The sequence below is a fragment of the Amblyomma maculatum genome, chromosome 8, assembly GCF_055883805.1.
Source record: "Amblyomma maculatum isolate TAMU_Amacu chromosome 8, ASM5588380v1, whole genome shotgun sequence".
In the NCBI taxonomy this organism is placed as follows: Eukaryota; Metazoa; Arthropoda; class Arachnida; order Ixodida; family Ixodidae; genus Amblyomma; species Amblyomma maculatum.
Window position 1 is genome coordinate 32,054,891 of NC_139351.1, and position 18,730 is coordinate 32,073,620.

Here is an 18,730-nt window from a genome sequence, read left to right on the forward strand (position 1 = left end):
TAGACTTCTCCCGGCAAGCTAACAAGTTTCTTCCGAAGCGCCGACATTTGAACACCATCGTAGGTTCAGTATGATGGGGCGGATTGTGCAGTTAAAGTATGCGGCATAGATAGATTCTGATAAACTTGTAATGGTAAATGTTGGGACGATTGTTTTGTTTTAACCTCTGTGTTATTCCTCCTGGTGGTAATTCAACGGCCTGCGATTACGCCTTGATCTGCTAGTTCTTCTATTTCTGCATCAGTACTTTGTAGCAGCTCGTGCTCTGAAAAGACGGCCTTTGTGGGGGGGAGGGTGCAGTGAAGGGTTACCTGCACACTCAACACTACAATGTTTTGCAAAGGCAGCACTGTGCCTCTGTGATTTTTGATTCCGCTTTCTACAAGGAGGTCTCCGTTTCTTTGTTTGTTTTTGGCCTACGCAGTTCTTGAGAATTTTTGCAATGAATCAAGCAGACTGGTTGGTGACTGGTTCAGTGGCCGTAGAATTAATAACAAAATAATGCCGTGAATCATTCGAATCTTTCTTTGTTCTTTTTACACAGCCGCAGGCACGGGGCCCTATCGCTGTGAATCTAGCGCGCGTATCGATTATGTGTTGTTTGTTATTCATGCCTGTTGTCCTCAGACGATGCTGTATCATTTCATCGCACAAAATGCGCCGAGATGAGTCTCGAATATTCTAACCATTCGTGCGCGTTTCTGCAATGTTCAAGGTTGTGCTAGTCCCCGTTTGCGGCTTTATCTAGGCGTTTCTTCGCCAGCCTTTAAATTGAGCGTAGACGGGTGCGACGGGCCTTCTTTGTTCGACGACCGCCGAGCACGATTGTTGAAATCATCGCCGCCGAATCGCTTACTTCTTTTGCGGGCGCAAGTCAGCCCAATAAAGAGTTCCTTCGGTGCACTCACGGACTCTTCAGTTGTGACATCGACCTAGGGAATGCTTGTATTTTCTCTTGCATCAGTTTTTTTTTTTTTTTTTCAAATCGGAGCGACCAGTTTTCAAGGGCTGATCAGGTTCCTTGGATGGTTTATTTATACGGCATGTATAGAGTAAGGGTTCCTAATTTATGTCGCCTCTCATTCATCCTTATAAACAGTAGAAGGTCCCGGGACCCACGACTGGTAGACAGACGAAGAGCCTCTCGACCGAGGCTTCACCGCGACCTCAACCGCCATAGTTCATGATTTCGTCCCTCTACCCTTCAACCTATCGTTACGGTATGGATGCCAGCTTTGATATAGGGCCTAAGGGTACGTCGTGGCGCCAAGTACCATTAGAGGTGTGGCGCTGCGGGGCTACGTCGACGTGGCTCAGGAGGCAGAGAGAGGGATGGAGCCACAAACTAGGTGTTGTCCGAAGGATGTCGTGACATGTAGGGATGAAAATGGGGTGACAAGTGAATTGTGGCGTCACCGATGCCTGAGCAACCTCGGGCACATGAATAGCATCAGCCGCGAACGGTTTTATAGTAAGCATTGCAGCGTCATTCAAGGGCACCGAAGTACTTCGGGGTGAGTCCAAGTCTGTGCCGACGAGATCTTGTACCAGCGACGCGCCCACCTTCGCCAGACTAAGTTGCATCCCCACCATCTCAAGCTAGCTGCAGCGTTGTTGTGTTCGTTGAACCAGGTGTCATTTGTCATCAGTTTTGAAGGCGCACGCATTTCAGAATCCGGCCTTCCTTTTGTACCGTCAACCTCGTCTCCTCTCCGCTTGTCACCCGTGCGGCTCTAGGTGCCCTTTCCATCGCCGAACCTGCCAACCTCCCCAGCATCGATCCACACCTGGTAACAGATCTCGTTGGCGCTGGCTTGGAGAACGCTCCCAGCAACCGAGCCAGGCAGCAGCACTAAGTCGTCAGTCCTCTCCCGTTGCTGACTGGCCGCGGCTAGCGGGCCTCACTCAATAGACGGAGGCGGCCTGCAAGCACTGGGCGTCTTCCTCACTCAACCTGCGTGCCTACAAATTCCCTGCTGTCATCAAAAAGACTAATGTATTTTATTAAGATAAATCCCACTGACCACATTCTAACATTTCCCGAGATTATCTTCCTGAAGAGACTGGGGCTGGTGCTGAAAGAACTGTTTTGTTTCAGAGGCAACGTTTTATCACTCATTGCTTTTCAGTAGCTTAAGCGGACTGGCCGTTTGGCCTGTCTTAGGTTGGCGAAATAGCATTTTCTTCTTGTGCAGGAGGATTGCCTTCCAACAAATTAAATTTTCCTCAATTTTACGCAGTTTGCACTGACTGTCCCCTCCTATACACCACTGTATCGATTTCACCTAGTGGTTAAGTTCCTGCCGTTGTCTATTTGGTCAAAAGGACGTTCATAACCGCCTCAAATCACGTTCATGGCAACCTCAATTTGGTGTGAAATCACCACATATCGTGCGAGTAGTTAGCGTATCTATAAATCACATTCCCTAAGATGAGCTGCTTTTCGACTTGAAAGAGGCCCTTATGTCCGAAATCAGGCATACGTTCACCATGGCAAAGGTGAAGAATTGCTAACACATATAGGAGAAAGAAGGCTGCATGGTCGTTTTCCAGCGGCTACCAGACATGAGCGCACTGCGACGATGTCTCATACAGTGCAGATAGCGAACCCCAAGGAAGCACGTATTATGGCACAATTCTACTGGCAGCAGAGACTACAGGACATATAGCAGCACTTTCCCGATGCAAGATTTCAGATACTCGTATTTAGGTTACCAGCATGCCATTTGCAGGGCATTCGCCGCTTATTAAACAATAATCATAATCACGTCTCCTTCACATTAACACAACACTATTTGCCCCAAGTGCATAGAGTGGCATACAGAAAGGCTTGCTGTCATCTCAGTGGCATGAAAAACTTTCCAAATTTTAGCGCCGCAGGTGCAAAGAGTCAGTTTTGCGCTTGCTTTGTGTAGACCATCGGTCTCATCGCTAGCGCGTATCCCTGAACTAATTGATCGGCTTGTTTGTTACACCTCTATATGATCGCAGCGCATAAAAGGAACAAGGGCAGAGACTTAGGAGACACTGAGCAGAGCTGCTATATTCGCTGAGGGCCACCACTTCACTATAAGCTATTAGACTGCAGACTGCAATTTCACTTCATCGCTCTTTTTAGGCCACACTGACAAATAAAGATGACTTGCTTTGCTCGAAATACACGAAAACACGTTTTTCCCGTATCCTTTTCTGCGTCCAGATGCCTCTTCGCAACCTCAAGCGTCAAGTTTAGATTAAAATGCAACTTTCATGAAGGTCTCTCATTTCAGAAAATTCGGCACTGTCCAGACGGGCCATGCACTGTAGTGGGCAAGTCAAGCTTGCGGTGATGATTAATGACCACTCGCCCACCAGACCTAACAAGTGGACGTCAACGATAGTGCCGCTGTCCGCGTGCTGCATAGGCAATGAACGGTGTCCAACGTGACTAATGATATGGCGTCGTCTCTGCGGCTACAGGTCACACCAGCAGACCGCGTTGGCAACCTTTCTTCATTACACCCTTGCGTTTGAGGCAACCCTACAGAGTTTCCGCGCAGGGTCAAATCATATACCCCGTCTTGGTCACTCTAACCGAAATTCCTAAGCAGTATGTCATTATTGTCCGCGTCATTTTATTCACTACTTCTGTCCGTAAGCCACAAGTGTACAGTGCTGCTTCCTCAAGCTAGCAGTAATTTATAGGAAATATGGGAGAGGTCGTTCTTCTTATCCCTAACTGAAATCTATCTTCTTCAGTTTAGTATAGAATTGTCTAGTCCTCTCACCTGGCGAGTGCAGTCCCCTTCCACTGTAGTAGGTATTAGTATTGTTGAAAAACATCACTTCTAGATTATACCGCTTCTACACAGTTCAATGCTATTTCCCAAGAAAATCACAGCTTGTTTAGAAATATCTGTATGCTACTCGCGAAAAGCTTTGCTTAATACTCCATTACATGCTGTGCACCATAGGCCTTATTTTCAACGCGAAGGTGTGAAAATCATCCCTCTGAATAAAATCTGGCGTCGGCTGTACGTTGTCGGTGCCGTCGCTGTGAGTGAAAAAATCGCGAAGGTATACAAAGCAAAAGCAGTAGTATTCGTGGATGAGACCGAACCGTTCCTCTGTTGTTCTTGTCGCACTTTCCTCTCCGTCGCCTTGCGTTGTCGCTTTGGAAGTATCCCTTCGCGTTCTTCAGGAGTTTTCATCGCTCCTTAAGCTCTCTGAGCTTCATTTTCCCTACGTGCCACTTCTTCACGCCGAGCGATGTCTGCAGGATTAGTAGATTCTACTTGTAGGCGAACGCAGCGAGAGCTCGAGCTGCTGCTCCATTGCCGATACTCCCTCTTGTACTTTTTGAACCGAAATGCTGCACTAGGCTATTCAACTCCGAGTCTCGCGTGTGCTCCGTCGTTACAAAAAGCCACAGCTGCGCATGCGCAAACCACGTGACGTCACAGGAGAAGAAGAAGAAGAGGAAGAATGATGCATTGCGCTAGGTTTTCAAGCCGTCGGCATGGCACTGTGATACCGTATGCCGGGAAAGCGAAGAAAAAGAATGGAAGGAGACGTGGCATCGGGTGCTGCTGCTCAGGCCGAAGCCACTGCTGCACGGCGGAATGAAAGCAACAGGAGGCGGCGGGCCGAGGAAAGTGAAGAACATCGTGCCGAGCGGTTGGAAAAGAGACGTATGAGTGACGCAGCAAGACGGGCGCGTTTTACTGCTGGGAAGAACACTAGATGTGACGACGAGGTTAACCGTTTACGAAAAGTGGACCTTGACATTCGCGTGAGTGAGCTTGGATATGCTACTCGTCAGTTTCAGCCTCGCTTCCCAGACAATCTATTTGAAAGTGTGTGTAGTGTGCCAACTACGTCAAGGAATCACAAGCTAAGCAAAGGTATCGCCGAACCTTTTTGCTTCTGATATCCAGGCTTAACCAAGCTAAGCCATCACTAATTTTTTTCTGAAGGGTTTCGTCCCATCGAAGTAGTTTTCTATTTGTCTTAAGTTTGTGGAAGGGCGGCATAACCTTATTGCCGTTTGCTTTTTCCTGCTGGGTGCTACGCTCATAGCTTCTCGCTTATCGACTGAACCCACGGTGAAAAGTCTTCCGAGATACTGTAATTTGCATCTTTTAGGTTGCTGTAGCGCCGAAACTCCTTGTTCTTTTCCATTCCGTGTACAAGCTTAAAACTTAAGCAGCGGCATTCGTCATCTGCGGGCCTACCATTTCCATGGATTCTCTCGAAGGCCACATTGGACATGTTTAATAGGTCTTCGATAATGTCTTTAAGCACAAATGCCTCAAAGTCCTGATGTTGCTCGCATTTCGTTTTCTCCAAGTCATACACAATTATGTTGTTTCCTCTGCTTCTGTTTTCAAAGTCGTCAACTCTTAAGAGAAGAATCGCAACTGTGTTCTGTAATTTATTGAGCCTCTGGGAGTTTTCTCTAACTGTTGAAGTGAGCCCGTCCAGTTTTCTTTCCATTGGGGCTTACTTGTCAATTGTTTAGACTAAGTGCTGTTTTACAGAAGTTATGAATTTCTTACGTCACTCAGTTCAGTGAATATTTTTTAACTATTGTTTTAGTGTTGGAATCCGAATTAGCCAAGTTACTACCAGAATACAGCAGGTATACTAAACAATGGTAAGTTGCCAAGAGCACTGCGATTATGGGCCGCGGGCACGGCAGAAGCAAAAGGCAGACATCATCACTGCGGAACGCGTGATCAGGATGATTGTCCCTCACTTGGATGAGAAACAAGAAAGGGCTTGTAAGGTATATGTTCGTTGAGTTCACACCGTGCCCACTAACAGCTCGGGTTCGTATTTATACGCGTTGAAGTCGCTGACGCAAAAATGAGGATGGCTCACGGAAAGCGGTGTAGTGAGGGTCCAACTGCGCAGGCCTGAGGATTCAGCTTCGTAGGTGATGTCCGATAGAAATCTGGTCCAGATAACGTGTTTCTTGTTCGCATCGACAGCAAAATCTAGGCGTGGGCTACCTGATGACAGCTTCGCAATGACGCCACTGCTGTGACGCAGAAGCTGAAGGGCACCGCGCATGTCCAGTGAGGCACATAGATAATTGATGACTTTGGGTAAAAAATTGCGCAAAAAACACAAAGGACAAAGAAGAACACATAAGACGTATGTTCTTCTTTGTCCTTTGTGTTTTTTGCGCAATTTTTTACCCAATGGATCACCAACTAGCCCGGCAACACGCTCTTCTCATAATTGATGACGTCATGCGTTTCCGACTGCAAACAAGCGAGCCGAAGCTATGCGAGGGAAAGAACCACCACAATCACCAGTTGTAATCTACAAACGACGAGAAGACTGAACAAACACTAAACACAGCATAGCATGGGTTCCGGAACAAGAGGGGATGAGGGGCAACGAAGCGGCAGACAAGTTATCGTGAGCGCACGTCGACCTAGAAGACTCAGCAATGCACTACGAGCACATTGACCCTGTTATCCTCATGTACTCTAATATAGTCGATCATTAGGGCGGCCAGCCAAAATGCTACTCAGCCCCACACAAAACACTACCCAATAGGAGGCAGTAGACTGACGCAGATTACAAACCGGCACCTGTACAAATTTACAAAATTACACAAGATTTCCCCCGCGCAATGTATACACGAATGCGCGTGGTGTCACGGCACATGACATTAGAACATGTGACATGGACCCAAGGCAGACTAGTTGGACCCCATCTTAGACAAACCGAGTGTGACGCAGTGGGAGCACTTGCTTGCCAGCGAGGAAGCGCAACTATTTCTCGTACGCCGAGCCACAATCGCAGCAGTGAGGGCGGCATCCAGGACCAAGGATCGCCCACGGCGCACAAGTGTTCAGTAAGGGCTACGGACACCTCAGGTATGTGGCAAATAAAGTTTTGTTTCCATCCGTCCATCCATGGAGACCGGAGATATGTGCCGTTACGAATGAAGTTTGCCCGGTGTGTGTAGAAGAGGCAGGTGTACGATGTAGAAGAAGCGAAGCAGCAGCAGAAGGAGAAGGAAGGAGCGCGACCCACTTCGTGCGCCAAACATGCGAAGAAGCGGGCGACGAGCAGGCTGCGCGCCGCTGAAGGTCAAACTGCGGCGTACGTAAAACACGCCGCAGCTCGACAGTGAGGCTTTCGCTTCATAATCGCGAGTACGCCACTAAGTTGGTAGTTGGGAGGTGTAACGGCCGGGTAATGATAAGTCGGCCTGCTGAGTGACGGGAGGATGCCGCATGTGATAAGAGATTGATCGGCAAAAGCTGTCAAAGCGATTTCCCTGAGATGGCGCTCGAACAGGCATGAGCACTTGTAACTCGAGTCAGATACGCCTGCTCAAATGCATGCAGACATGTCAGGCCTAGTTCAAAGGGGGCATTCTATGTCGGTTAATCTTTCCCAGATATGCTGTAATTGGAGACTGTGTACTAGGCAATATAGGCACAAATTACGTTATGGTTAAGGCGAGCAACAAAGCGCCTGTACGCAAAAGAGAAACCGCAAGGGCGCCTCTGACGGTAGCATTTAACTCTGTGGCTTCGCACCCTTCAATACGGAGAATCTATTGTGCTGGGAGAATGTAACACTGTGTAGTTTTCTTCAATATATTTCACTGCCGGTATCTGACTACACGTTCCACACCCGTGAGATGACGATGGTAACTTTTTGTTTATCACTTATAGTAGGGAGGGTGGGGATTCACCGCCAACAATTAGCTGGATGCGTCGGCCTATATACCGGGACAACAACTTGGCGCTCGCTTTCATCGGAGCTATTTGCAGAGTTGTAACTTTTCGTAAACAAATAATCGTAGCACTGATGCAAACGGGAAGAAAAATGTTTACCCTATAGTAAGAACGCACCTTGCATTTCGCGCAATGCGTACCCAGGTAGCACAACGTGGGCTTTGACGTGGGGGCCTACGCTGGGCCCGGGGGGGGGGGGGCGGGGGGCAGCCCATACGGGCCCCATGCGGGATTTGCAACAAGTACCCCGAGGGTCCCCGCGTGTGCTGCCCAATTTTGCCGCGACTGGTCCCAATGTGTATCTGTGTGGGCTGCCTAAATATAGGGCTGCCCACATTCAGCCCAGATAGACGAATGTGGGCAGCATATCAGAATCATTAATAGGTCCTACATTTATGAAGGCAGTGCCGCCAGATTGATCAAGGTTTTAATTTTTAAGTCGATTAATCCCTCCATACCTTAATAGTACCGGCGCGGGCATTGCGGAGACCCTTTTGTTTCGAGCTGGCCCACGTGCTGCGCTCATGGATTGAATCTGGCATTTTCAGGGCTGGCCAAGTTTCATTAATCAAGTGTGAAACATTGAGCACTATTTCTTTACCTTGTATTCGACACTCAATAACATGACAGAAATTTATTCCCAATTCACTACAATTATGTGGGCTGGCCCACATTACCCCCAAATGTTGGTCTGAATATTTATTTAGGTGGTGTGTGTAGAATAATAATGGCGCAGGCAAAATTTTGAGGTAGTTCAGTACATACTCGTAAAGCGGAACAGCTACTCCTGCATATTTTCCGCCAATACTGCATATTTAACGTAGTTTTTAGAGTAAATTTAGATAGTCTTTTTTCATGGCTTGGACATGCATAGGATAGTTAGGTGAAAAATCCTGAAGATGCAAATAGCAGCCGGTATGAGATGAATTATATAAATAAAATGGTGCCTGAAAGATAGGGCGATGACGTTTCAGAGCGGTAAGCCCGCCTAAGGCCAATTTGGGGCCCACTGCGGCCTTTCATGGGCAGCCCCAGTTGGGCTTATATAATTTTTACCGCATGGTGTATGAATATATGTTGCATTTGCCCGCAATTACCCCAAGAAATACCCGTGTGGGCAGCGTGGAGGCATGCTCGCTTTTCAGCCCGGCCGCCAACTACGCGGGACCTATTCAGTTTTTGAGTGCGCAGCCTCATTTGGGCTAGCCCGTCTACTATTCGATTCAGGCCCACATTTGCTTCGAATATGCCCTAAAGCGTCCCGCAAAATACCGATGCGGATAAAAGCGGGAAGCGGCACTTTCCTGCTCTGCTACAGGCCATGCGGAAATTATCTAGGTTTTTGGTGGGCCGCCCCATTTGGGGAAGCTCAGGAATGTTTTGCATGAACGCTTCATTTTCGTTTGACCTTCCCTCGAGCACCCCTCAAGGGTCCTATATAGGCAATTCGCAGGCATACCCGTATTTAGCCCCGCCGCGGCCCATGTGAGACCTATCGTGCTTTTGAGTGGGCAGCCCCAATTAGATTAGCCCAGGATTTTTCTGCACAAAGCCCAAATTTTCTTTGCATCGGCCCTACATTTCACCAAGCCGAACCACTGAGGGCCAAATGTGGGAATATGTACTCAGTTGGCCCTTTCCGCGCCTATATGATGCCCAGATGAAAAAAGTACGGCTTGCCCGCTTGATCCCTAAAGGGGCCCTCATGGGTGTTATTGGGGTTGCCCAAGCCCAACTTGCCCATACGGGCCCCAGGTGGGCCACGTAATGTGTACTACTTGGGTAGTAATTGACTGTACACTTGCAACGATATTCAAAACTCTTAGCGAAACACTTATGGTGCCCTTAGGCGTGTTACCTAGTAGCCTTACAGCATGGCAAACATTTGTGCCCGTACTCCGTTCACTAATTGCCTACGCGTCGTTTAATCTAGTCCGCACACTGTGAGCCCAAGTGATAGCACAAGACGTGCGCTTATACGCACTGAACGAGAGCCCGTTAATAGCGGTGAGGTAGCCTGTTCAGCTCGTGAAACAAGGGGTTTGATTCTGTGACTTGACGCCCTTTCTTTTAAGCTAAATCACCGCGTTTAGCTTATTAAGTACGTCGCGTCCCCTCTGCCCAATCAGTTTTCTGTCACGTCGATGCTGCGTATTCTTCCGAATGAGACAATGCTTCACTTCACTTCACGTTAATACCATAAAAACCCTCATTAGAGGGTATAGGGTGGGGCACACAGAAATTAAATATAGAATAAGTAACATATAATTTGAAGTACGTTATACAAATATAAGATTTTCACTGAGCAAGTACACGCGTGATTATTTCATGAAACTAAGATGAACATGTGATAGCAGCAAGTTGCTAAATAGTTATGGCGTGACAGACTGGAGAAAACGAACAGAACACAGCATTGTGTTCCGTCCTTCTCTCTTGTCTTGTCTGTCGCGCTGTAACGATGGACAATCGTCACCAACTCGCCCAACAACTTGCCCTGACAGTCGCACTTCAGGGCAGTCGACTTCATCCACGCTGGCCTGGAGTTCATGCTTCCAAATTAACTTTTGAATCATGAAGCATCATACAGAGACATTCAGTTAGAAAGTACGCAGACTGGTCTCGACATAAATGGCAAAAAGCGCTCAGCAGGCATCCAAATCAAGAGCCACGCAGCCAGGACAAATGTCTCGGTATGACAGCGTGCGGGGCGAAGTGAAGACAGCAAAGCACTTTGGTCGGAACAGACAGTGTAGCATCGTGCCTTTACCATATGACAAGCCTGGAGCACTGCTCTCGCTTACGAGTCGTCAAGTTCTGCTTAAATCAAGGTTCTATAGTTTGTTTTCTTATCTACGTGGATCGAGATAGCGGGAGGAAGACGATTTGGTTTGATTTGTGAGGTTTAACGGCCAAAGCGACCCAGGATATGAGAGAGGTCATAGGGGAGGACTCTGGAAATTTTGGCTACCGGGGGTTCTTTAACGTGCACTGGAATCACACAGCACACTGGCTTTTTACCTTCATTGAAAAACTGCCGCGCAGTCGTGATTCGATCCCGCATCCTTGGGAGCACAAATTGAGCCCCCTAACCACTACACCACCGCGGCAGGGCTGAGCCGGAAATGTACGCAAACGAAGCTTGAGAGAAAGTACTTTCATAAGAATTCCTCTATCCGCGCTGCTGAACACAATTGGAATTATTTGCCAACAATAAGCTCACATTTATACACATAACAAGCAATCTCGAGATATTTGGGGTTGAGGCGCTCTGAAAAAAAAAGAACTGTAGCACATTCTTAGTGTAACATTGTCCCTGCTGAACTATTTTGAAATGAGATCACCGGTGCGGAAATCTGGGACAAGAGAATTCAGGAGCTATTAGGAATAAAATAAAATAAAAAAGAAGTATGCCGACGAAGGCATGTAATCTGAGGGATATATAGGTAGTCGTTAGTTAATGAAGGCCGGATTTTCAAGTGATCTCCCAGTGTATAGTTTATACTAAGCTGTAAATATTGATCGCTCTGCTAGAAGACACAGAGTAAAATGTGATAAATACATCCGAATTAACATTTTCTACGATGTTATTAAGAATGATAATGACATCCTTTCTCTAATTGCCTTTGTTTGGGCCCCACCCACCTATATTACCTGTGATTTCCCCACGCTTACTCAGTTTCCAGACCTTCTCTCGTCTTCTGTGATTCCTATCTTTTCACGACGGCAGGCGCCAATTTGTGGCGATCACGTGCGGGCAAATGCTCTTGGAGAGCCGAGCAGCCGAGTGATCGACCCGTTAGCAACAAAGGCGAGTGCGAATCTCCCCCTCTCCTTGTAACAGTTTCTCGCCGCCACAGCGTCGCGTTGACGGGAGGCGCCTAATAGAAAATCGATGCGTACAAATCTGGAGCACTTCCATATCGAGGTGCCTTGCGAGCCGCATCAGTGTTATGAGAGCTCTTTGCCTTCTCCCTTGGCTTGTCCTAATGCGAACAAGAAAGTGGATGGATCTATGCTCCTCTTAAGGGGATGGCGTATTTAGGAGACTCTTGCTCCGTATTTAGTTATTGTTCTTTGAGTTAGGGATCAAGAAAAGCGCTTCATAAGGCAAGGCTGGAGACACTCAAGGAGAACTATGGCAACAGCAACTGAAATTACAGGATTGCAAACTTACTTCTGGCTTACTTTTCGTCACTTCAAAAATCGCAAAGCACGAAGAACAGAATAATTTGTTTCTGGCGGGAACACGAAGGGCAAGGAAGGACAGAAGTATTATAGGTCATATATGCAAGCCGCATGAGCAATGTACTTGAAACCAAGCTGTCACAGCATCACGGTTTCATGTTTGCAGTCTGTCAACCAGGAGGAGCGCGAAAGGTCTCCAAGTCAAACTTTATGTTCTGATCAGTTTCGCCACTGAGAACGGGAGAAGTAGGCAGAGGCGATGGCCGCTTCGCGTTCTTCAGAAAACAGAATTCCCGCTGATCTGACTTCCTTAGGTTTAATGGGGACCAAGAACCTTGGATATAAGACGTGATCATAGTCCACGAAAATACCGAACAACGTGAAAATAATGGCGTATGGCTAAAACACTGAAGGTAATTCTAGAAGCACCTCCAATTAAAAACTTGAAAGCAAAATTGTTAAGCTGCGTTCTGGTGGCTTCTAGCATGAACAAGTTAACATGATAATATTGCGTTCCTAAGTGAACCGTCTTCATATAACAACGGGATGTTCGCTGAAATTGTGTTATTGTGTGGAGTGCGCGATTTTCTTTCTTCCTGTATAATTGCCCTGCTACTGAAATCAATACGTTCTATACAAAAATTGTCGACGCCGGATAAATGAGATGTTACCCGAGATTCTACAAGTACGTCACGCAAATGGAATATTTCTGTTACGGATTTTACTTTGTTTGCTCCTTTCTTATGCGGAGAGCTCGAGCAAAAACTAATGGCTGCAATTATCATCGTACAAAAAAGATTGCTATTCGAGAATGCCCATTGCAAAACATTTTTGCGATAAACCAGACTCAATCCTCACCTTGCAAATTCATAACTGTGCCAGAAAACATGCTGGCGCCCTCTGACAATGTCGACACAGACGCGGTGTGCAGATCTCGGTACTATATAGGCGTACGCCGTCAGCTTGCGCGACTATGCAGTGCAGCCTTAATCAGCTCTTCAGTGGGAGAGGAGAGGAGCTCCGTATTTGTGCGCATGGTAGTGTAATGCCAGGACGGCGACAATGCCTTGAGGCCACTGCGGAAGTGCAACCGATATCACACAGGTCAACTTCGCTCAAGATGTACTCAAGTACGTGCAAACTGTCTTTTCGGCTCCCTCGCGGTTTCCTTCTTTCCTCTGGGACTTCCTTCCTTCCCATGCGGCACGCATCGTGAAGCCCTTACGCTAGGGTCATGCTGCCGCAACTTCAACAGCACATACCGCAGAGTCTTCTTTCTTAACTTAGGCGAATAACTTCAGAACAGCCTATGTAAAGACTTCGCTACTTGTCTTCTACATTCATTGGACGTCTTATACTGATCTGATCCGAATTTCATGGTAATCGCATTGTAAATTAATAAGAAGAAAAAGCCTCTGCCTACACCACATAGCTATACAAGGCAAATAGCCAATTAAAAGATAAAGAATGAGACTGTGAGCCAAACAACATAAGAAAAAGAAACTAGATTATCTTAAAGACTGTAGCGCTCGAAAACTCGGACAACACGAAGAAGACAACACATGCGCTCAATTTCAGCTGGATGTTTATTACATGGACATACATCATTTTATACAAGGTGATTGCATCAGAATGCATCTCGCAGTCGTATCACACTGCAATCACTAGCGCCACAGATACTAGTCTTTGTTTCCCTCCATCAAGAAACAGCGATTCTTTCCTTGATAGAGATACAGAAGGCATGCTCACACATTTGCTTTCCAGGCTTTTAATCTGCCTTGCCTCCATGATCTCTCTTGTTAGCTGTGTCCTGTTCTTGTTAATGCCTTGACATTTTATGAAATTTGGTGTACACACTCCTGGCCTGCACTCTACACGGTGTTCAAACAGATTACCTTTACCATTTTCTAGGTTTCTGTTGTGTTCTCGTAGCCTGTCATTTAGACGCCTTCCTATGTGACCTACGTGAACTTTACCACAAGACAGTGGCAGGGAGTAAACAACACCTTGTTTGCACTCAACAATTTCCTTCTGTGCTTCTTCGTGCAGGTTTGCTTTATTACAGAGGAAGGGTTTTTCATTGTACATAGTTTTGAGAGCTTGTTAGGGGCTAAAAATACAACTAGAACACGTGCTCACTTGTCTGTGCTTTTGAAATTATGTGCATCCTGTGCATGTACTGAATTACTGCCACTTTCTTACATTTCTCCGGCACGCTTTTAGGATTCTTGTGAATCATCCCTACGGCTACCGATATGAGGATATCTTGAGGATACCCCGCTTCATGTAGCCGTTCTGCTTGCTCCTGGAAACTAGCTTTTGCTTTGTCATTAACATGGACTTTGTAGGAATGCGAAAGCCGCCTTCTTCTGCTGGCAGAAGACAAACAAGCTAACAAGAGAGATCATGGAGGCAAGGCAGTGGATTTGCAGCCGTATTTTCGTGTGCTAACGGGTCTTACTCGAATTTTGTAGGTTAACCACGCATGCTGCCTTTCCGTCGGAGCACCGACAGTTTTGATCTGCGTGTTCCTGGCGGCTGCATGTGGCAAGCTTCATCTGATTTAAAGTCATCGTGTATCGGCTATCTCATGCGTAAGGATCCACCATCGCCCTCTGCGCAAGAGACTCCGTCAGCGACACCTACAGTGCCTCTCGTCTGCCTACAAGTAGCCGCGAATACAAGCGCCCACTGGGATTTGCAGCCGTGTTTTCGTGTGCTAACGGGTCCTACTCGATTTTTGTAGGTGAGTGCCACCCCACTGCTTTTTCGAGATCATTACTGTTTTCGTTATCGGCTGCAAATCCCACTTATGTATTACTGACGTGGTATGGGTATTGACGTCTATTCGTACCGTGCCCGTATATGCTGTTTTTTAGCGCATAATAAGCGGTCACGCTCGCAGCCAACTGTATGGCTGCAGCCACAGGGCCTGTCTCACTTGTGGAACCAAGGAGGACGTCTGCTTGTAGCCTTGTTTTGTGTCGTGCACTTGCTAGTTTGCGCTGGCGATGTACAAACAAACCCAGGCCCGGACAAACTAGATCAAGTCTTATCGCTTGTGAAAGAACTAGCCTTGTCAAGTGAAAAATTCCAAAAAGAAACTTCTAACAAACTGAAAGAAATTCACACAAGGATCACAGAGATGAAAAGACGGCTCTCCACTCTTGAGGATCGCTTTAATGTAGTCGACAACCTACGTGAGGACGTTAACAGTGTAAACACAACACTCAGTGAATCTCACGCTCAGTTAACAACCTTGGAGTCAAAGCAAACCGAACAAGCAAACCTGGCCTTTGACGATCTGGATAACAGAATGCGCAGAAACAACCTCATTTTAAAGGTATTGAAGAAGAGTCTCCAGAGAAATGGAAAGATACAGAAAAGGTGATCAATGAATTTATATCAGAAAACCTTGGCCGAACGAGCCCACAGGGTGGGACAGTACAAAAAGTGCAGCATCCGTACAATAGTTGTAAAGTTTTTCAACTTTAAAGACAAGTCTAATATCCTGAAGAACGCCCACAAACTTAAAGACCTAGAGACGCCCCGGGTATGGATTGAAGACGATTTTTCACCCAGAATTCAGTTCGCAAGAAAGAAGCTCCGGGATTTTGTGCGAGCAGAACGCAAACCTGACGAAAAATATAAGCTGCTATTTGACAAGGTTGTGTTTAGAAGGAAGCTTTATATATATGACAGCTTACAGGACCAAGTCATTCTACTAAGAAGGCGTGAGACAGACAGCACCGAATGACGTACAAACTATGTAACCAATAGGAAACTGTCCATAATCGTATCGAATTTTCGGAGCCTGTTAAAGAAACAAGATAAGCTGTGTGCTGTTACTCAATGCTGTGATGCCGATATTATTCTTGGCACGGAAACTTGGTTATCGCCTGATGTTACGAACAACTAACTCTCGCTTTCAAACTGTTTCACTATATTTATAAAAGATAGGTCAACTTCTCGAGGTGGCGGTGTCATAATTGCTATAAAAAATTGTTTTCAAGCCCAGATTGTAGACACCGGTTCGGACTTGGAAATTTTGTGGATTGCAATGCACTTGTCGACCACTGTAGCCTGTACCATCGGTGTCTGTTACCGTCCGCCAGATGCACGAAGCGATTTCACGAAGCGTCGATAATCTCAACGAGTCACTTAGCTTCTTACAAAACGAGCACCCAACCACACCAATAATTTTGGATGGCGATTTCAATTACCCGGGAATAGACTGGCAGACGTGTAAACCCACTGGCGGTACAAGGCAGCGCGAATGTTTGGAATTGGTTGATCTGCTTTCTTTGTTCAACCTGACCCAAATCGTATCTTGTCCAACACGTGGAAACGCCATCTTAGATCTAGTGCTGGCGACAGAACCAGAATATGTGCATGTAAATGTGTTGGAGTGCATTAGCGACCATGCACAATGTTTTGCACCGTGAGTACGCCTTAGATATGAAAAAGCCTGAACTAAAAAACCAGGTCATATACGATTACATGCGAGCAAATGTTGACTGCATCATCGGAGAACTTTTATCATTTTCTGAAGAATTCTTGAGCGCAATTTTCCGTCGTGATAGCACAGAAAATTGGAGAATAGTTCAGAATAAGTTAATTGAATTAAAAGAAGAATATATTCCTAAAATACCATTCAGATCGTCATCGCACAACCCATGGTTCACTACACATGTAAAGCGATGCATCAACAAAAAAAAAAGCGATTGTACTCTAAAGCGAAACTGAGTGCCTCGGATGGTGATTGGAAGCTTTACAGGGATCAGGCAGAAATATGTAAGAGAGAAATTGAAGCTACTAAAGACAAATCTTTTAATCACGATATATCAGAACTACTAAAAAATAACACCAAGAAGTTTTGGAAAGTAGTTAATCCGAAGGCCTCCGCAACAAACGTCATATCAATTATCAAGGACGGTGAGCTTCTTCCGCCATCAGAGGTAGCTTCAGAGTTTAATTCTTTCTTTAGCTTCGTTTTCACTAAGGAAGTTCCAATCCCCCCTGATCTTAATTTAACTTCTTTTAGTGCCACCATGAATGATCTCCACTCATGAAGGAATAGAAAAAGCTATTGACTTCCCCTGGTCCGGACGGTATATGCCCGAAATTGCTCAAGTTAACAAAACCAGTAATCTCACATATTCTTGCCGCCTTATACCAGCAATCTCTTGACACTGGATACATCCCTGAGTCATGGAAACTTGATCGTGTTACCCCTGTATTTAAACCTGGTGACTCATCAGTGGTAACAAATTACAGACCCATCTCATTAACCAGTATACCTTGCAAACTGCTAGAGCATATCATATCATCTGCTATTATGAAGTACTTAACAGGACACAACTTTTTTTCCCCCAATCAGCATGGATTCCTACATGGTCGTTCCTGTGAGACTCAGTTGTTTGAATTATTAACTGACCTGCATCATGCCGTCCATGCTGAATTAAGAACTGACGCTATATTTATTTACCTCGAGAAAGCATTTGATAAGGTGCCCCATAATCGTTTATTACTAAAACTAAATAGTGTTGGCATAAACAACAAGGTTATTACCTGGATTACTTACTTTCTTACCAACCGCTACCAATATGTTCGTATAAATGGATGCTGTTCTTCGTCAACCCTGGTAAAATCAGGCGTTCCACAAGGCTGAGTACTCGGACCGATTCTATTCCTGATCTACATTAATGACATAAGTGACACCATTGCTTCTACTATAAGATTATTTGCTGACGATTGTGTTATCTACAGATAGATTACCAGCCCTGCCGATACTAACTCTTTACAGACTGACCTCGATAGAACCGCCGTTTGGTGTGAACAGTGGCAAATGCAGAGTAACGTCTCTAAAACAAAGACACTGATATTTGCCACTAACCCTAGGCCTACCAAACGTTTTTTACTGCATGAATAGTACTCCCATTGAGAATGTTGATACACTGAAATACCTAGGGGTTCATCTTTCCTCTGATCTAACATGGAACGACCACATCGATGCAATTGTAGGCAAATCATTCAAAGCACTTGGCTTCATCAGGCGTCACGTGCACCAAGCTAATCCTGCTACCAAACGTTTGGCATACACGGCCCTCGTCCGTTCGAAAATAGAATACGCCTTTTTAATTTGGAATCCGCTTCAAATGTACCTAATCAACAAATTGGAGTCGGTTCAGAATAAAGCAGCCAGATTTATAACAAAAAACTACTCTCGCCATTGCAGCATAACCGCCACCAAAGCATCGCTAAACTTATCATCACTTCAAAAGCGAAGACACAGACTCTATCATAGTCACTCATCGTTCGCTGCATGTTATATCAGACCCGCCCACCGGATATTTCCGCGCTTAGATCATAACTTCAAAATTGAACCCACGTTTTCACGCACGCATCTCCTTAGTCACTCCCAATTATCTCTTGCCATCCACCACTGGAACAAATTGCCTCAAGATACTGTTTCCACATTAAATCATGATGCTTTCATACAGAAGCTGAAGAAGTTCTGGAAAATATATTCTTAGTGGATAGGTAACATTCAGCACAAAAACAATTCAACATTTTTGTTATTACTATTAACCACAGTCTCTGTTATTTTGTCCATTTATATGTGCTTGAGTTGGTATTGTATTAAAAGTGTAGAACATATTGTCTTCTATTGAACTATGCAACCCCCCCTATGTAATGCCTGTAAATGGCCTTTAGGGTAATTGAATTAAAAAAAATCCTAGAAGGCAAATGTGTGAGCGAGCCTTCTGTATCTCTATCAAGAAAAGAATGGCTGTTTC

General features: G+C 45.7%; 1 protein-coding gene across 1 annotated transcript; it reads left to right on the top strand.

Annotated features, from left to right (window-relative positions):
• The first annotated feature begins 17,854 nt into the window (after positions 1-17,854).
• Positions 17,855-18,466, top strand: LOC146180857 (uncharacterized). Its single transcript, XM_084575670.1, has one exon. The coding sequence runs from the start codon at positions 17,855-17,857 to the stop codon at positions 18,464-18,466; it is 612 nt and encodes a 203-aa protein (XP_084431796.1).
• The last annotated feature ends 264 nt before the right edge of the window (positions 18,467-18,730 follow it).

Bases quoted from the DNA above. Each gene is read 5' to 3' on its own strand.
- LOC146180857 (XM_084575670.1), top strand. From the start codon at position 17,855: ATGAATAGTACTCCCATTGAGAATGTTGATACACTGAAATACCTAGGG.